General features: G+C 39.8%; 1 protein-coding gene and 1 long non-coding RNA gene across 3 annotated transcripts in view; both read left to right on the top strand.

Annotated features, from left to right (window-relative positions):
- The window catches only part of LOC128704985 (carbonic anhydrase 2), a 383,971-nt gene that overhangs the window by 313,791 nt on the left and 53,027 nt on the right, over positions 1-17,153 (top strand). For both annotated transcript variants that reach the window (XM_053800203.2, XM_053800202.2), the window contains exon 6: positions 61-221. In XM_053800203.2, coding sequence (XP_053656178.1) covers positions 61-221 — 161 coding nt within the window. The remainder of the gene's footprint in view (positions 1-60; positions 222-17,153) is intronic.
- LOC128704987 (uncharacterized) lies at positions 2,442-15,191 on the top strand. Its single transcript, XR_008409619.2, has 2 exons — positions 2,442-2,935; positions 10,492-15,191. It is a non-coding gene; the product is annotated as an uncharacterized lncRNA (long non-coding RNA).

The raw sequence follows: 17,153 nt of genomic DNA, 5'->3' as shown, positions 1-17,153 counted from the left end.
CCTTATTTAGCTCTGTTGGCCCCCAAACCTACCACTACTAACACCTGACCTGCCCCACAGGTATGTTCTCTGGTGTGAGTGCGACCTACCCGCTGCGGGCCTTCCTGCCCAACAACGTGGATAAGTTCTACAGATACGAGGGATCGCTAACCACACCCACCTGTAACGAGGTTGTTACCTGGACGGTCTTCGCCCATGCTATTCCCATCTCAGAGAAACAGGTAGGTCGTTCTCTCTACTGCAAGTGACAAGTATTTCTAATTTGGATTAGTATTTATATATTTTTCTTGACCTTACAACATATGAAGGTACATATAAAATTATATAAAATTAAATAAAATTCAGCTTTACCAAGTCTACTTATAGACGAAGTTCAGTCCTGAGTGAAACTTAGGGTTGAACTTGTGGATAAGTTAAGCTACAACTCAGGGACTCATGGACCTCAAATTTCTTTTCACTAACTTGTTCACATCGCCCGGGATGACACTATTGAACCACCATGACATGACAGGCCTAGCGATGGGCCCCAAAGTGTTGACAGCCTACCTAGCCTATTACACTTTGGGGCCCAGTTCCTTGACTCATTGTATGCCTATGTACCCCTTTTGACTGATGCCCACTGAAGGGTATGGGTCCCAGTCTCTGGACCCATTATGTGCCTCTAATATTTCAACAGGGCAGGTAAAAGGCTACATAATAAGAGATATTAAGCTAACAAGACAGTCTATAGGTCAGTACCAGTATTTAACACAGAGGAATCATGGGTCATGGGTACCAATGTTACTGCTACTTGTGGTGACCGGCATCTTTGTGTGTGTTTTGTCCGCTTTCCGCTCGGTGGGTAGACGGTGTAGATGATTAGTGAGAATTTTTACATTTCAAGAAGAAAGCACTACAAGAATGTAGAATAATTTGTCCTGTAGTTATTTTAACTTAGTACAACACTAAATATGAAAGGTATACATAGTACACTAAATATGAAAGGTATACATAGTACACTAAATATGAAAGGTATACATAGTACACTAAATATGAAAGGTATACATAGTACACTAAAAAAGAAAGCTATAGTACAACACTAAAAAAGCAGAAAGATTTACTTAATACAAGACTAAAAAAAAAAAAAAACTAGGAACTCATGAAAGGTTTATCAAAGGTTTATTCTTAGCATAAAATACACAGTTATCGTCACCAAGTTAAGGCACAAAACAGTCCACTGCCTAACACAAACATCGTCACTGCTCGATAATAACCCACACGATGACAAAGATTATGGGGGAGCGCTAAACTGGTAGGGATTATACAGCGCTTGTGAGGGTGAGGGATGGAAGGCATTCAGGCTTGATTCAGGGAATTGGAGCACAGATCCAATTCCCTAGATCAAGAGCCCCTCACCAGCATCATAGAACCTCCCTTGAGGGGAAACAACTTAGATTACTTCAAATTCAAAATTTTATTTCTTTTTATGCTGTACAAAGTGTAATTAACATTTAATAAAATACTGATCGGCACTGAAACCACTTGTATACCAATGCAGTTCGACTGGTCTGTATATTCTGTTCCCTTCCTGGGGTCCTCTTCAGCAGATGAAGAGGATGAATTAAGACACTTATGCAACATACGGGAATCTTTACTGAAGAAACGTTTCGCCACACAGTGGCAAAACGTTTCTTCAGTAAGATTCCCATATGTTGCATCAGTGTCTCAATTCTTCAACTTGTCGATTTTCAAAACTATTCATCACAGATGAAGAGGATCTTGAGATCTGCTGAAGAGGACACAAGAAGGGGGTCAAAATATATGGAATAATTAATCTATTGAGTTTCTGTCTCCATGTGGGTCATTATCGAGCAAAAATATAAAAGTTTTCGGTGTACTGCAAAGCGAGAAGTGTAAACATACATCCTGGCTTTATCTATATCCTCTGTACCGTTACACTTCCATATTGTAATCAAATGTTCATTGATTCAATAAAGATACATAGTCCATTTTGCTTTTAAAAAATGTATGCATTTCAGTGGTGACAAAAAAGAAAATCACAAATCCAAAAAATGTAGACCGCAAAATATTTTTTCGATTACATTATTGCTGCTGTACTATCATCATAATGCAGCATTTTCAGAAGTGGTAAACCCATTTGGGTCATTTGGCATAGGAAAAGTGTGGGAGGCTCGCTTCTCCACTGATCACATGACGACACCCACACACTTGGTGGCAAGGGTCACTTGAAGTGCCAAAAATTCGAAGTCCGCATTTTTTCCCCTGTTTACTGTGCAACCTCAGCCACACATGGTAGAATACAGCAGACAATGGTAGTAGAGGAGCTGGTGAAGAACCATGATACAAGACCAACACTTGAAGCTCACAATGGTAGATACAGAAAGTTACTTAGTTACAGCAGAAGTACACTGGGACAAGACTGGTAACTAATTTTCTGCAGGAAGACAACTGAAAGAATAAAGAAAGAATTGTATGAGCTGGGTTTGTTTTGGTATACTGTATTGCTGTACAAGAATAATGATGCAACAGCAATACTACAAGCAACATAGAAGAGCATCAACAACACTGCCACAGTTATACATGGTATAAGACACCATAAGCATGGTACTGTAGTGGTGGTGGTTATGGTGGTAGTGGTGGTAGTAATGGTGGTGATGGTGGTAGAGTAATTCATTTATTTTGAGACACTAGAACAAGCCACAAGTGCAACATCAACAGCAATTCCACTACAGTCTGTAACTTCAATTATACAAGGGAAAATACAGTAGTGGTGGTGGTGGATGGTTTAATACAACAGTCACGATACAAGCCCACAACATCAGCAGATTACAACAGCAGCAGCAGCAGCAGCACTACTAATGCACAATACTACAGCAGATCTCAACAGTACCTCCAGCAGCAGCAGCAGCAGCAACACACCTACACACAATACCAGGTGAGTTTAGTCTTCACATAGTCACTAACACACAATTAAAACGGTCACAATACCCTGACTGGAATAATACACAAATAACCCAGACATAGAAGACTGAATCTTATGATGTTTCTGTCCGACTTGGTTTATTAACTAGTCACACGACTGGATAATAGTCCAAGTCGGACTGAAAGTAAGTTTAAGTACAGGTGCACATAAGTACAATAATCACATACAGCAACATATGCAGAATAACCACTGTGAAAAAATGGTTCAATTCCAAATGCTTTAGTGATTTCTCACATTATCAAGGAACTGTAAAAATAAGAGAATGGTAGAAGGCTTATAAGGCTGAGATGTGACCTCACATATGACCTCACAGGTGACCTTGTTTCTCAGCCTTATATGCCTTTTACAGTTTCTTGACAATGTGAGAAACTGAGACCACTTAAAAGAATATGGCTTTTATGTCTTTGTAAAGGTGGATGTGTAATGACAATTTTGATTTGTTAAGTATACGAAGAAAGTCACAATCTTGCCGGGGCATTTCACCCAGACTAATCCTAGTATATATAATAACTACTTAAATCTAGACAAGATAATAGCAGTTAACTGTTTAATAAACCTTGGAATTTCACTATTTTTTGCACAGTGGTTGTTTTGCATACTGTTATATCACCTGTTTATTGTGATCTTGATGCATAGCAACATGTGTTTAAATTACCTAAGATAACCATAAAAAGCCAGATAAAGTGACTTGACTCAAGAAATCGTAATGACACGATTGCAAACAAACCATACCCCCGGCCGGGATAGAACCCGCGGTCATAGAGTCTCAAAACTCCAGCCCGTCGCGTTAGCCACTAGACCAGCTAGACCTAGTTGGATGAATCTTATTGTGGCTAGCTGGTCTAGTGGCTAACGCGACGGGCTGGAGTTTTGAGACTCTATGACCGCGGGTTCAATCCCGGCCGGGGGTATGGTTTGTTTGCAATCGTGTCATTACGATTTCTTAAGTCATGTTGACGGCAGTGAAGGGACTTGAGCTAGAGTTCGTCACGGCCACGCTAGCTGGAGATTCGTCTGTAAAAACTTGCATTTGTGGTCACAGTGGTGGCCTATGCTAACCTTCCTATGGTGTAGAAATATAACTAGTTGGATGAATCTTATTGTGGCTAGCTGGTCTAGTGGCTAACGCGACGGGCTGGAGTTTTGAGACTATAACCGCGGGTTCTATCCCGGCCGGGGGTATGGTTTAAAGTGACTTCTATGTGCGAATATTTGCACACTAACACACCTACTACCTGGCCATCAGTACAACTCACCTTGTCATCTATAAACATTTTCTCACCTATATGTGTACTGTATTTTCCGGCATATAAGGTCAGCTTTTTTCCCACGATAAGTCATAGAAAATGAGCCTGCGTCTTATATGCTCAAAGTGAGGGTCGAGGGTAGACTGTGTGTTACACTTGAGCAGTTGTTTACTAATGTTACAAGTGTTTCCTGATGCGGATCTTAGTCAGATGATGACCTGCCTTTGGAGCTTTTGGTCATCTGACCGAGGCCTTCCGCTGGCTTACCGCTCAATATTACAACTGCTTGCCAACACTGTCATATATTCTCATGCATTTTATATGCAGGAAAATACAGTAGTATTGACATAGAAAATATCTCCAATTATTACAAGTGTACTTTTGTTTTTAAACAGGGTGATTCAAAATGATGGACCTCATTTGCATAGATAGTGATTACAAATACGGGTCCATCGTTTTGAAACACCCGGTATACTGATTTTAATTATCCCTCCTGCTTTTAATGTTGCTATTGTTTGTTTGTGTTGCTATTCTTGGTTTTGCTTTACTACATCTCACTTTACTACATCTACTTCAAGCATTTTGTAATTTTTTTTTGTTATGCATAATTTTCTTCGCTATTTTTTTGGAAGATAAATCTCATTTATTTTTTTTGTCTTCTGTGGGCTGTCAGATTTCTTATAGCTCCACCACACAACTCATTACCACACTTTTTACGCATGATGATGCATGACCCATTTTCCTATGACAGTCAAAATTATTTTTGAAAGTTTCTCTACCCTAGACCAGACTTTGCCTATTTCAAGCAGACTCGACAAGTCAATTTCTCTGACTCGACGTTAATGGGAACCACAGGTAATGACTCTGCTTGCATAATCCAAATTCAATTATTTTACTTCCCTAAAGCTTTTTGTGAATTATATACTCTAGTCTTGAAAATTAAAGTCACAAATCCGTTGTGGGAAAATTCCATACATAACTAAAGTCTCGGAGTGGAAGAATGAGCCATTTCTGTTGATTCTGGACTACTGTCACCTGATAATGGTCCAGGATGCACTGAAATGTGTCAAGGATGGACCAAAATGTGGCCCAGGATGGACCAAAATATGGCCCAGGATGGACCAAAATATGGCCCAGGATGGACCAAAATATGGCCAGCATGCATTGAAGCCACTGACTTCAGTGCCTATTTTGTACCTACCAATATTTCATTAAATGTAAATTACATTATTTTTGTACCACAAAGAAATAAAAATTTGTAAGAAAATAACTTGCTAATACAAAATGATTCTTTGATCTCCCTGAGGCACATTTTACCTTATACAGTAAACTCTCTTACAGAGCTGTCTTATATGTTATAAGTGACTATGTTTGTTATAAATGACTATAATTCCTCGTAGGAACATAGTACAACAACGATTCTTATACCAGAGTGTTGCTAAAGTCTTAAGATATTTTTCTATATCATTAGTTCAATTTTCATATTTTTTTCTATTTTTTTTTTTTTTTTTTACTTTAGGTGCCACATGCGTTAGCCGCCCCAAGTCGCTGTTTTAGTCAGAGTTTTTTCTCATTATGCACCGCGCGCTGCAGGATTTTTTCTATACAGTGGAACCTCAAATATCGAACTTCCTTCGGTCCAGAAGGCTGTTCGAGTGCCTTTATCGAATGAATTTATTCCCATCAGGAATAATGTAAATTAGATTAGTCCATTTCAGACCCTCAAAAATACACTTATAAAAGCACTTACAAAAATACACTTACATAATTGGTCGTGTTGGGAGCAGTTCGATATTTGAGGTTCCACTGTATAGTGCACACACACCACACAGACCTATTCTCTCATATGTAGGTCTAAATTTACCAGTCACAGCTTATCTGAGTGAGCTGAGCTCATGGCGACCAACAGCGGCATCAAAGCCACCTTATCTTTTATGGACAATGTGCAGTGTATGTGTTTAACAGAACGGGAAGCATTTCTTTTATTCGTAGGAACCATGGCTAGAGCTAAAAGCAGGTTATAACAATAAATGGAGAAAAAGAAATTGGAATGACTTATGCAGCAAGTAGTGCCACCAAACAGTAGCGGCAGGTTGGTGTGGCAACCCTGGAAATTTGAAATTATGCTAGCCGAAATTAGTGCCGGATTACTGATGGAATTGGATTACCAATGGAACAGAATTACTGATGGAACTGGATTACTGATTGCCGGATTATTGATGGCCGACCTGAATATTGTTTTTATTATATTGGAGGTATATCTAGACCTTGATTAATGCAAACAAATTCTGGCACCTAGGCCTCAATATTATTATTTTTATTATCACACTGGCCGATTCCCACCAAGGCAGAGTGGCCCGAAAAAGAAAAACTTTCACCATCATTCACTCCATCACTGTCTTGCCAGAAGGGTGCTTTATACTACAGTTTTTAAACTGCAACATTAATACCCCTCCTTCAGAGTGCAGGCACTGTACTTCCCATCTCAATATTACTGTTAATAATAAATTCTGGCACCTAGACCTTGATTAGCATAAATAATAAATTATGGCACCTAGGTCTTGATTAATGTAAATAATATTCTGGCACCTAGGCCTCGATTAGTGCAAATAATAAATTCTGGCACCTAGGCCTCAAACAGTGTGAATACTGAATCCTATGAGGTGGTCACAAAAATAAAAACAAAATAACTGAAAACGGCAGAAAATCATCTTAAAAACAAGGCAAGCGGTGAAAATAAAAGTGAATATAACTGAAAAGCAACATGTTATCAAAGTGCTTTAAAGTGAACGTTGCATTAACCAGGCAAGTCTGTACCATATAGAGGAGTTTTATAACCCTACGCTATATAAATACATACTTGCAACTTACCTTCCCCATTGCAGCTGTTTCTGCAATGTACAATGTATATTATAATGTATATTATAATGTACAATGTATATTATAATGCACAATGTATATTATAATGTACAATGTATATTATAATGTATATTATAATGTACAATGTATATTATGTAAATATTTTAACAATATTTCTTAATTAATTTAATTATTTGTTTAGTTTTCAATCTTGTTATTCTTTCTCTCTCAATATATATTTTCTTTTACTTCATCTCTCTGTTTTGTCTTAATATTTTAGGTGCAATATAATGATTTATTATTTTAAGCTTGTTGATAAGTATCTTTAATATCCTTGTTATGTCTCCCCTGTCAATGTTGGCTGCACTCTTTATATACATTATCTTGCTTTCTCTTTCTTTATATAATCAACACTGTCTTCAATATTCATTATTTTATCTTTCATTTGTCTCTACCTGGCTGGATAATAAAGGAATTAGGTAACAGAAGATTGGATATCAGACTGGAGGGAGAGAGAGTATGGAGGAGGTGAATGTGTTCAGATACATGTATTTGGGAGTGGACGAGTCAGCAGACGGGTCTATGAAGGATGAGGTGAATCATAGAATTGATGAGGGGAAAAACGTGAGTGGTGAACTGAGGAGTCTGAGGAGACAAAGAACTTTATCCATGAAAGCAAAGAGGGGAATGTATGAGAGTATAGTTATAACAACACTCTTGTATGGGTGTGAGGCACAGTTAAGGTGCGAACAGATGTCTTCCTGGAGAGGCCAGGCCGAGGTTTGGCAGACGGTAACTCGACACTGTCACCAGCCTTGAAACACTGCACCCATTTCCTCACTGAACGCTCACACACACTAACATTCTCCACTATTTCTTTCGTTCGGTGCCCAGCTTTGTGAAGCCCTATGATTTGAGCTATAGTTTCAGGTGTTAAAGACTTCCTTTTACCCATAATTAAACATGTACAGCCCCTACACCAAAGGGAACACCGGAAAAAAAGATGGGGCGGGTGAGAGACAACAGTGCAACACTTCCTCTCACACAGCAGCCATGTGAGCAATGAGAGATCACTGTGAAGTGTGGCAGCAGGCTGAGACATCATGCTTATGGCTGCTATCAAGGAAATGAGTGAGCTACTCAAGTCCCAATATGACTCAGTTTTTAGCAAGCCGCAGCAGAATGCACTGACAAAAAAATGACCCCCCCAGGGCCAGACTCATGGAACTCTGTGTTCATCAAGAACTGCAAGAAGCCCCTATCACGAGCCTTTTCCATCCTATGGAGAGGGAGCATGGACACGGGGGTCGTCCCACAGTTACTAAAAACAACAGACATAGCCCCACTCCACAAAGGGGGCAGTAAAGCAACAGCAAAGAACTACAGACCAATAGCACTAACATCCCATATCATAAAAATCTTTGAAAGGGTCCTAAGAAGCAAGATCACCACCCATCTAGAAACCCATCAGTTACACAACCCAGGGCAACATGGGTTTAGAACAGGTCGCTCCTGTCTGTCTCAACTATTGGATCACTACAACAAGGTCCTAAATGCACTAGAAGACAAAAAGAATGCAGATGTAATATATACAGATTGCAAAAACCTTCGACAAGTGTGACCACGGCGTAATGGATCTATAATTTCCTCACTAGGTCAGCCACAGCATTGATTTGCAAAGCTCCAGGCGTCATGAGAAATTTCAATTACTCAGATATGGTAAACATGAGGAAATTAAATTATGCCTTCAAGGACCATAACATTGTATCAATCGCATCTGCTAGGGAACCTTCAAAACTAGGGAGGCCAAGCCCATGATGACACTCTTCAGGTCACTTGCTCACTTGGCATAATGCTATGACTAGCACTGTAGCTCTGGGCCCCAGTGACCAATATCAATAATTGATCTTTAGAATAGGCCTTATTTATACCTACACAGCCCAAAACTAGTCCATCCTTCCTTTAACCCTCTCAGTGTTAATTGTATAGGACTACGTCACTGAGGTCAGGGGTCCCTGATGTAGGTGTTACACAGCCCAAAACTAGTCCATCCTTCCTTTAACCCTCTCAGTGTTAATTGTATAGGACTACGTCACTGAGGTCAGGGGTCCCTGATGTAGGTGTTACCTCCCTGAGGTCTGGGGTCCCTGATGTATAGGTGTTATCTCACCGAGGTCAGCTGCAAGTGGTAGATGGGAGGGGTAGATGCTGACCAGGGGGGTGGATGCTGGCAGGAGGGAAGCAGAAGGGTGGATGCTGGCAGGAGGGAAGCAGAAGGGTGGATGCTGGCAGGAGGGAAGCAGAAGGGTGGATGCTGGCAGGCGTGAGGGTATGGGTGGATGATGGCAGGCGTGAGGGAAAGGGTGGATGCTGGCAGCCAACAAGAGGCAGTGAGATTTATAGCATCTCCGGCAGCGTTAATTGGGCCTACTGATGTCCTCCCTGGTTTACCACACAGATTCTCTCTCCTCCCTTTCCCCTCTTCCCTCTCTCTCCCCTCCCACTCTCTTTCACCCCCCGCTCTTGACTTCCACGTTCCTCATCCCACTACTTTATCTCCCGCACACTCTCCCTCCTGCAGCATCATCAATCTCTACTGGACTGCCTTATAAACCTGTTGGTGCTAGTAATAGTACTAGTATTACTACTACTACTAGTACTGCTACTACTAGTACTGCTACTACTAATAGTACTGCTACTACTATTAGTACTGCTACTACTAGTAGTACTAATGGCTGTCGCAACTTAGTGGTTGTAGTAGTAGAATAGTAATAGTAGCAGTTTATTACTATTAAAATAAATGCTGTAATAATAGTCACAATGTTCTGGGAAGGATAAATAATCAAGTTTGATCCAAGGGGCGGGGAAGCACAGCTCCAGTACACGATAGTGTACACCAGTGTACTGTAACACTGTACTAATACCAGGAGCTGGTGTACACTAGCTGGTGTAGGGCTCTTGATCCTGGGATCAAGAACAACTCTCTCCTTCCTCACATCAAACCTGATTGTCTACCATTGACCAGGTGCTGACCCATAGGCAGCATTTACAAATAATAATAATAATAATAATAATAATAATAATAATAATAATAATATATAACTACTACTACTATTAATAATAATAATATTTATATTATTACTACTACTACTAACAGTGATAATAGTAACAATATTTATATTAAATATTAGACTACTATTACTACTACTACTAATAATACACATCATGACAGTGAGAGCAATAATAATAATAATAATAATAATAATAATAATAATAATAATAATAATAATAATAATAATAATAATAATAATAATAATAATAATAATAATATACATCATGATAGTGAGAGGAGTAATAATAAACACTGTGAAAGAGAAGTAATAACAATAATAATGATTGCAGATGAAGGAGTTTCAAGGATTGCACGAGGACAGGGTGAAGTACCTGCGCAACAATTACCGTCCCTTGCAAGACCCGGGCACCAGGAAGGTGTATGTCCGCCATCGCTACCGCCCTCGCAGGGTCCTCGCCTGCACCACTCACTGACCACTCTTATTTCAACTACAGCTCCTCCTTCACTTACGATGGGGGTTACGTTCCCATGAACCCATTGTAAGTTGAAAATATCCTAACTCGAAAATGTTGGAATTGTGTTCCAACAAACCCACCGCCAGTCAACAATATCCTAACTCAAAAATATTGTAAAACTGATAATACTGGAATTACGCTCCAATTGCCCCAACATAAGTCGGCAATATCCTAAATCGAAAATATTGGGGTTAAATTCCAACGAACCCATCGTAAGTTGCCAATATCCTAAGTCGAAACTATTGCAAATTGAAAATACAGTATTGGGATTACATTCCAGTGAACCATCATAAGTGAAAAATATTGTTAAGTTGAAAATATTGTGAGTCAAATATAAATATGATATGCTAAGTAAATAAATAACTACTGTCACCGAATAAGTAAATAAACAAATAATTACTATAACTAACCGAATACCAGTAATAAAAAGCATATACAGTAGAATCCCTGTATCAGCGGGGGATACATTCCAGGTATCCACGGGGGATACATTCCAGGTATCCACGGGGGATACATTCGAGGTGCCCGCAGGGGATACATTCCAGGTACCTGCGGGGGATACATTCCAGTTACCCGTGTGGGATACATTCCAGGTACCCACTGGGGATACATTCCAGGTACCCATGGGGATACATTCCAGGTACCAGCAGGGGATACATTCCAGGTACCCATGGGGATACATTCCAGATACCCATGGGGGATACATTCCAGGTACCCATAGGGGATACATTTCCAGGTACCGCTGTGGATACCAAAACCACGAATAGTAGCAAACCCTACAGTATATAGAAAGCCACTTGTTATGCTGAGCATTTCCCGCAAATTAGGTCAATTTTGTCCCAGGATGCGAACCACACCAGTCCACTAACATCTATACATATTGTGATCTTATTGCATACCTGTTATAAAATTTAATTGATAAATTATGCACAGTATGTGGAGACTGATCACTTTGTCACTGATGGGAAGCAATTCACAACTTCTCTTAGGCTTTGAACAACTGTCAACTTCTCTACTCTTGTGCTTTGGGGCCGTTATTATGTACAAGTTAGGAACTTTTGGGGCAGTTATTATGTACAAGTTAGGGACTTTTGGGGCCGTTATTACGTACAAGTTAGGGACTTGTCACCTTCATGCTGGGTAATTATCTTAAGTGACATCTCCAAAGTACAGTGGACCCCCGGTTAACGATATTTTTTCACTCCAGAAGTATGTTCAGGTGCCAGTACTGACCGAATTTGTTCCCATAAGAAATATTGTGAAGTAGATTAGTCCATTTCAGACCCCCAAACATACACGTACAAACGCACTTACATAAATACACTTACATAATTGGTCGCATTCGGAGGTAATCGTTATGCGGGGGTCCACTGTAATTGCTGCCCCACCATCGTAAGTTAAAATATCATAAGCCAAACCACTGTAGTCAAAATATTGTAATTTAAAATATCTGAAGTCAAACCATCGTAAGTTGAGGAGCACCTGTGCTGTACGTTATTGGGAAGTATTGTACAGTAGTGGGAAGTATTGTACAATAGTGGGAAGTACTGCCCAATCGTGGGTTGTACAATAGCGGGAAGTGTTGTACAACAGTGAGAAGTACTGCCCAATCATGGGTTGTACAATAGTGGGAAGTGTTGTAAAACAGTGAGAAGTACTGCCCAATCATGGGTTGTACAATAGTGGGAAGTGTTGTACAACAGTGAGAAGTACTGCCCAATCGTGGGTTGTACAATAGTGGGAAGTGTTGTACAACAGTGAGAAATACTGCCCAATCGTGGGTTGTACAATAGTGGGAAGTGTTGTACAATAGTGAGAAATACTGCCCAATCGTGGGTTGTACAATAGTGGGAAGTGTTGTACAATAGTGAGAAATACTGCCCAATCATGGGTTGTACAATAGTGAGAAATACTGCCCAATCGTGGGTTGTACAACAATGGGAAGTGTTGTACAATAGTGAGAAATACTGCCCAATCATGGGTTGTACAATAGTGAGAAATACTGCCCAATCGTGGGTTGTACAATAGTGGGAAGTGCTGTACAACAGTGAGAAATACTGCCCAATCGTGGGTTGTACAACAGTGGGAAGTGTTGTACAATAGTGAGAAATACTGCCCAATCGTGGGTTGTACAACAGTGGGAAGTGTTGTACAATAACTATATTTTTTACACTGAAATTGTATGTTGTACAGTGTTGCGAATAAGAAATTTTTTTTAAAGAACTTCAGAATGTGGCCTGTTACCATTTATTTCTTATGCAACAAGATTTTTGGATCCGAGTTATAGGTAATTTAGAGTCTAGGGGAAATAATTTCAACTGGGAAACTCCATAGAATAATATTCAAATTTATTAAAGTATTTAAATACAATACTTTATCTTCTCTTTGTAGTTAATGTAACTTAATACTTTGTACAATAAATTTAACATATACATTTAGTTCAAAATCATGGAAATGTCACATTAATAAGAAAGTTTAATTATTCTTCCTGTAATTCAGTCTTCAATAACATTTACGTCTTTGTCTTAACAAGACTGTAAACTCAAAATACAAAAGGTACAAGATTTAACAAGACCTTTGAATCTGGCCGTAAAGTATCTCTATGGATTACTGAACTGACCAGGAATATAAATATCAAAAGAATCTTTCAGAGTAATGAGGAACAAAGTGAGTCAGCTCTAGAGTCCAATTCTCAAAACCATTCAACTGTACACCGTAAGAGCCAACATACGATCAGTTGTCAGGGCTAGAGCAGGGAGCGGACTGACTACTTGCCAGTCTGTTGATGCGTCGTCAGGTTGGATCACCTGACCCAACGTCAGTCAGCCGGACATAAACAATTGAACAATTCACCGGATGGTTCCGAGACTTAAACTCTATATACACAAGAAATCCTACCTAACAATAATAGTGACAATAATAACAATAATAGTGATAATACCATGGTATTTTTCATATATTAACAGATAATAATATAACGCCGAAAGTCTCTATTTTAGCTATAAACGGGGACTTTCGCGCTATAATATTAAGTGATGAACATATTCTCTTACAACAGTTAAATAACACAGGATGACCAATTTCGAAGATATAACAGACAGAGTTATATAAATGTATATTTTTTTATAGTAGGACAGAGATTTCAACTGGTATTCACCTGATGACCCCCATTACCAATTAAGACTTTATGGGGGCTGGAATGTCTATGCTGTGAAGGATAGCCCCCACTCTGTTTAAGCTGTGACAGATAGCCCCCACTCTGTTTAAGCTGTGACAGATAGCCCCCACTCTGTTTAAGCTGTGACAGATAGCCCCCACTCTGTTTAAGCTGTGACAGATAGCCCCCACTCTGTTTAAGCTGTGAAGAATAGCCTGCACTCTGTGTAAGAATTATCCAATGTCTGTGAAATCAAAATAATGCAAAAAATAATAACAAAAAAAATAAATTAATATATTACCATAGCTTCAACTTCCAGTACATATATTACAAAAAATAAAACAAAAATGAATGCAGTAAGAGTACAATATAGCCAGTGGAGCAATAAAATCACAAACAGGTAATCTCAAAAACACAAAATAAGCCACTTGGGAATGGAAATCTTTAGATCTTTCATGTTCACTGTGCATCATCAGGAGCTATGAAATATTGCAAGACAGTAACATATGCTATGGGAAATTCTCTGAGGTATCAATGGTGGCCCATGACACTTGCTAGTCTTCAAACACTGCACAGCTCCTGATGACGTACAGAATGCAAAAGACCTTAAGCTATAGATTTCCATGTGACTTGTTCTGTACACCCAGTGAATTTTTAAAACTCCCCTATATCAATGGTGTATATCTGTAGAAAGTTCTGGGTGGTCAACGTTCCCATGGCCCGCTCTGTGACCAGGCCTCATGGTGGACCAGGGCCTGATCAACCAGGCTGTTACTGGTAGCTGCACACAGTCCAACGTATGAACCACAGCCCAGCTGGTCAGGTACTGATTTTATGTGCCTGTCCAGTGCCTGCTTGAAGACAGTCAGGGGTCTATTGGTAATCCCCCTTATGTATGCTGGGAAGCAGTTGGGCAGTCTTGGGCCCCTGACACTTACTGTGTTGTCTCTTATCATGCTAGTGAAACCCCTGCTTTTCATTGGGGGGATGGTGCATCGTCTGCCAAGTCTTTTGCTTTCATACAGTGATTTTCGTGTGCAAGTTTGGTACTAGTCCCTCTAGGATTTTCCAAGTGTATATAATCATGTATCTCTCCCGCCTGCATTCTAAGGAGTATACCTGCAGTATACCTGCAGTATACCTGGAGTATACTTGTAATTATTCGTTCCAAACACGTTATACTCGTGAAACTGAACCTTTTGTTCGGTATACCATACTGAACAACGTACAAGTGAGGGGTCAGATCCACGTCCAAGATCACAAGCCCTTGTTAACTGTCTGGTCAACCAGACTCTTGCTGCTAACAAACTACAAAACTATAATAATCAATTATAAACAAATATATTAACTTTATATATGTCCTTTGTGTTTTTTTTATCCTATGATAAACAATATTTTCAATTTGTATGTATACAGATGTGTATATGTATGTATACATGTGTAAACAAAAGTGTATATGTGTATAGATGCACAAGCTACACATGCAACATTCAGGTACGTAAACAATGGAGTCTGGAGCTACAAAGCTCACATTACCATCCTTAATTAATGGACTCTGGACCTAACATACAGATGCACAAGACAATATCAACATATCCACACACTTTAATAACAATATATATATATATATATATATATATATATATATATGGTTGGTGGTTGGTGCAATTATTTAATAAATGTATGGAAGAGGGTAAGGTACCTAGGGATTGGCAGAGAGCATGCATAGTTCCTTTGTATAAAGGCAAAGGGGACAAAAGAGAGTGCAGAAATTATAGGGGGATAAGTCTGCTGAGTATACCTGGTAAAGTGTATGGTAGAGTTATTATTGAAAGAATTAAGAGTAAGACGGAGAATAGGATAGCAGATGAACAAGGAGGCTTTAGGAAAGGTAGGGGGTGTGTGGACCAGGTGTTTACAGTGAAACACGTAAGTGAACAGTATTTAGATAAGGCTAAAGAGGTCTTTGTGGCATTTATGGATTTGGAAAAGGCATATGACAGGGTGGATAGGGGGGCAATGTGGCAGATGTTGCAGGTGTATGGTGTAGGAGGTAGGTTACTGAAAGCAATGAAGAGTTTTTACGAGGATAGTGAGGCTCAAGTTAGAGTATGTAGGAAAGAGGGAAATTATTTCCCAGTAAAAGTAGGCCTTAGACAAGGATGTGTGATGTCACCGTGGTTGTTTAATATATTTATAGATGGGGTTGTAAGAGAAGTAAATGCGAGGGTCTTGACAAGAGGCGTGGAGTTAAAAGATAAAGAATCACACAAAGTGGGAGTTGTCACAGCTGCTCTTTGCTGATGACACTGTGCTCTTGGGAGATTCTGAAGAGAAGTTGCAGAGATTGGTGGATGAATTTGGTAGGGTGTGCAAAAGAAGAAAATTGAAAGTGAATACAGGAAAGAGTAAGGTTATGAGGATAACAAAAAGATTAGGTGATGAAAGATTGAATATCAGATTGGAGGGAGAGAGTATGGAGGAGATGAATGTATTCAGATATTTGGGAGTGGATGTGTCAGCGGATGGGTCTATGAAAGATGAGGTGAATCATAGAATTGATGAGGGGAAAAGGGTGAGTGGTGCACTTAGGAGTCTGTGGAGACAAAGAACTTTGTCCTTGGAGGCAAAGAGGGGAATGTATGAGAGTATAGTTTTACCAACACTCTTATATGGGTGTGAAGCATGGGTGATGAATGTTGCAGCGAGAAGAAGGCTGGAGGCAGTGGAGATGTCATGTCTGAGAGCAATGTGTGGTGTGAATATAATGCAGAGAATTCGTAGTTTGGAAGTTAGGAGGAGGTGCGGGATTACCAAAACTGTTGTCCAGAGGGCTGAGGAAGGGTTGTTGAGGTGGTTCGGACATGTGGAGAGAATGGAGCGAAACAGAATAACTTCAAGAGTGTATCAGTCTGTAGAGGAAGGAAGGCGGGGTAGGGGTCGGCCTAGGAAAGGTTGGAGGGAGGGGGTAAAGGAGGTTTTGTGTGCGAGGGGCTTGGACTTCCAGCAGGCATGCGTGAGCGTGTTTGGTAGGAGTGAATGGAGACAAATGGTTTTTAATACTTGACGTGCTGTTGGAGTGTGAGCAAAGTAACATTTATGAAGGGGTTCAGGGAAACTGGCAGGCCGGACTTGAGTCCTGGAGATGGGAAGTACAGTGCCTGCACTCTGAAGGAGGGGTGTTAATGATGCAGTTTAAAAACTGTAGTGTAAAGCACCCTTCTGGCAAGACAGTGATGGAGTGAATGATGGTGAAAGTTTTTCTTTTTCGGGCCACCCTGCCTTGGTGGGAATCGGCCAGTGTGATAATAAATATATA

The sequence above is a fragment of the Cherax quadricarinatus genome, chromosome 97 (assembly GCF_038502225.1).
Source record: "Cherax quadricarinatus isolate ZL_2023a chromosome 97, ASM3850222v1, whole genome shotgun sequence".
Lineage (NCBI taxonomy): Eukaryota > Metazoa > Arthropoda > Malacostraca > Decapoda > Parastacidae > Cherax > Cherax quadricarinatus.
The sequence above is the reverse complement of the archived record's forward strand: the minus strand, read 5'-3'. Positions and strand labels throughout refer to the sequence as shown.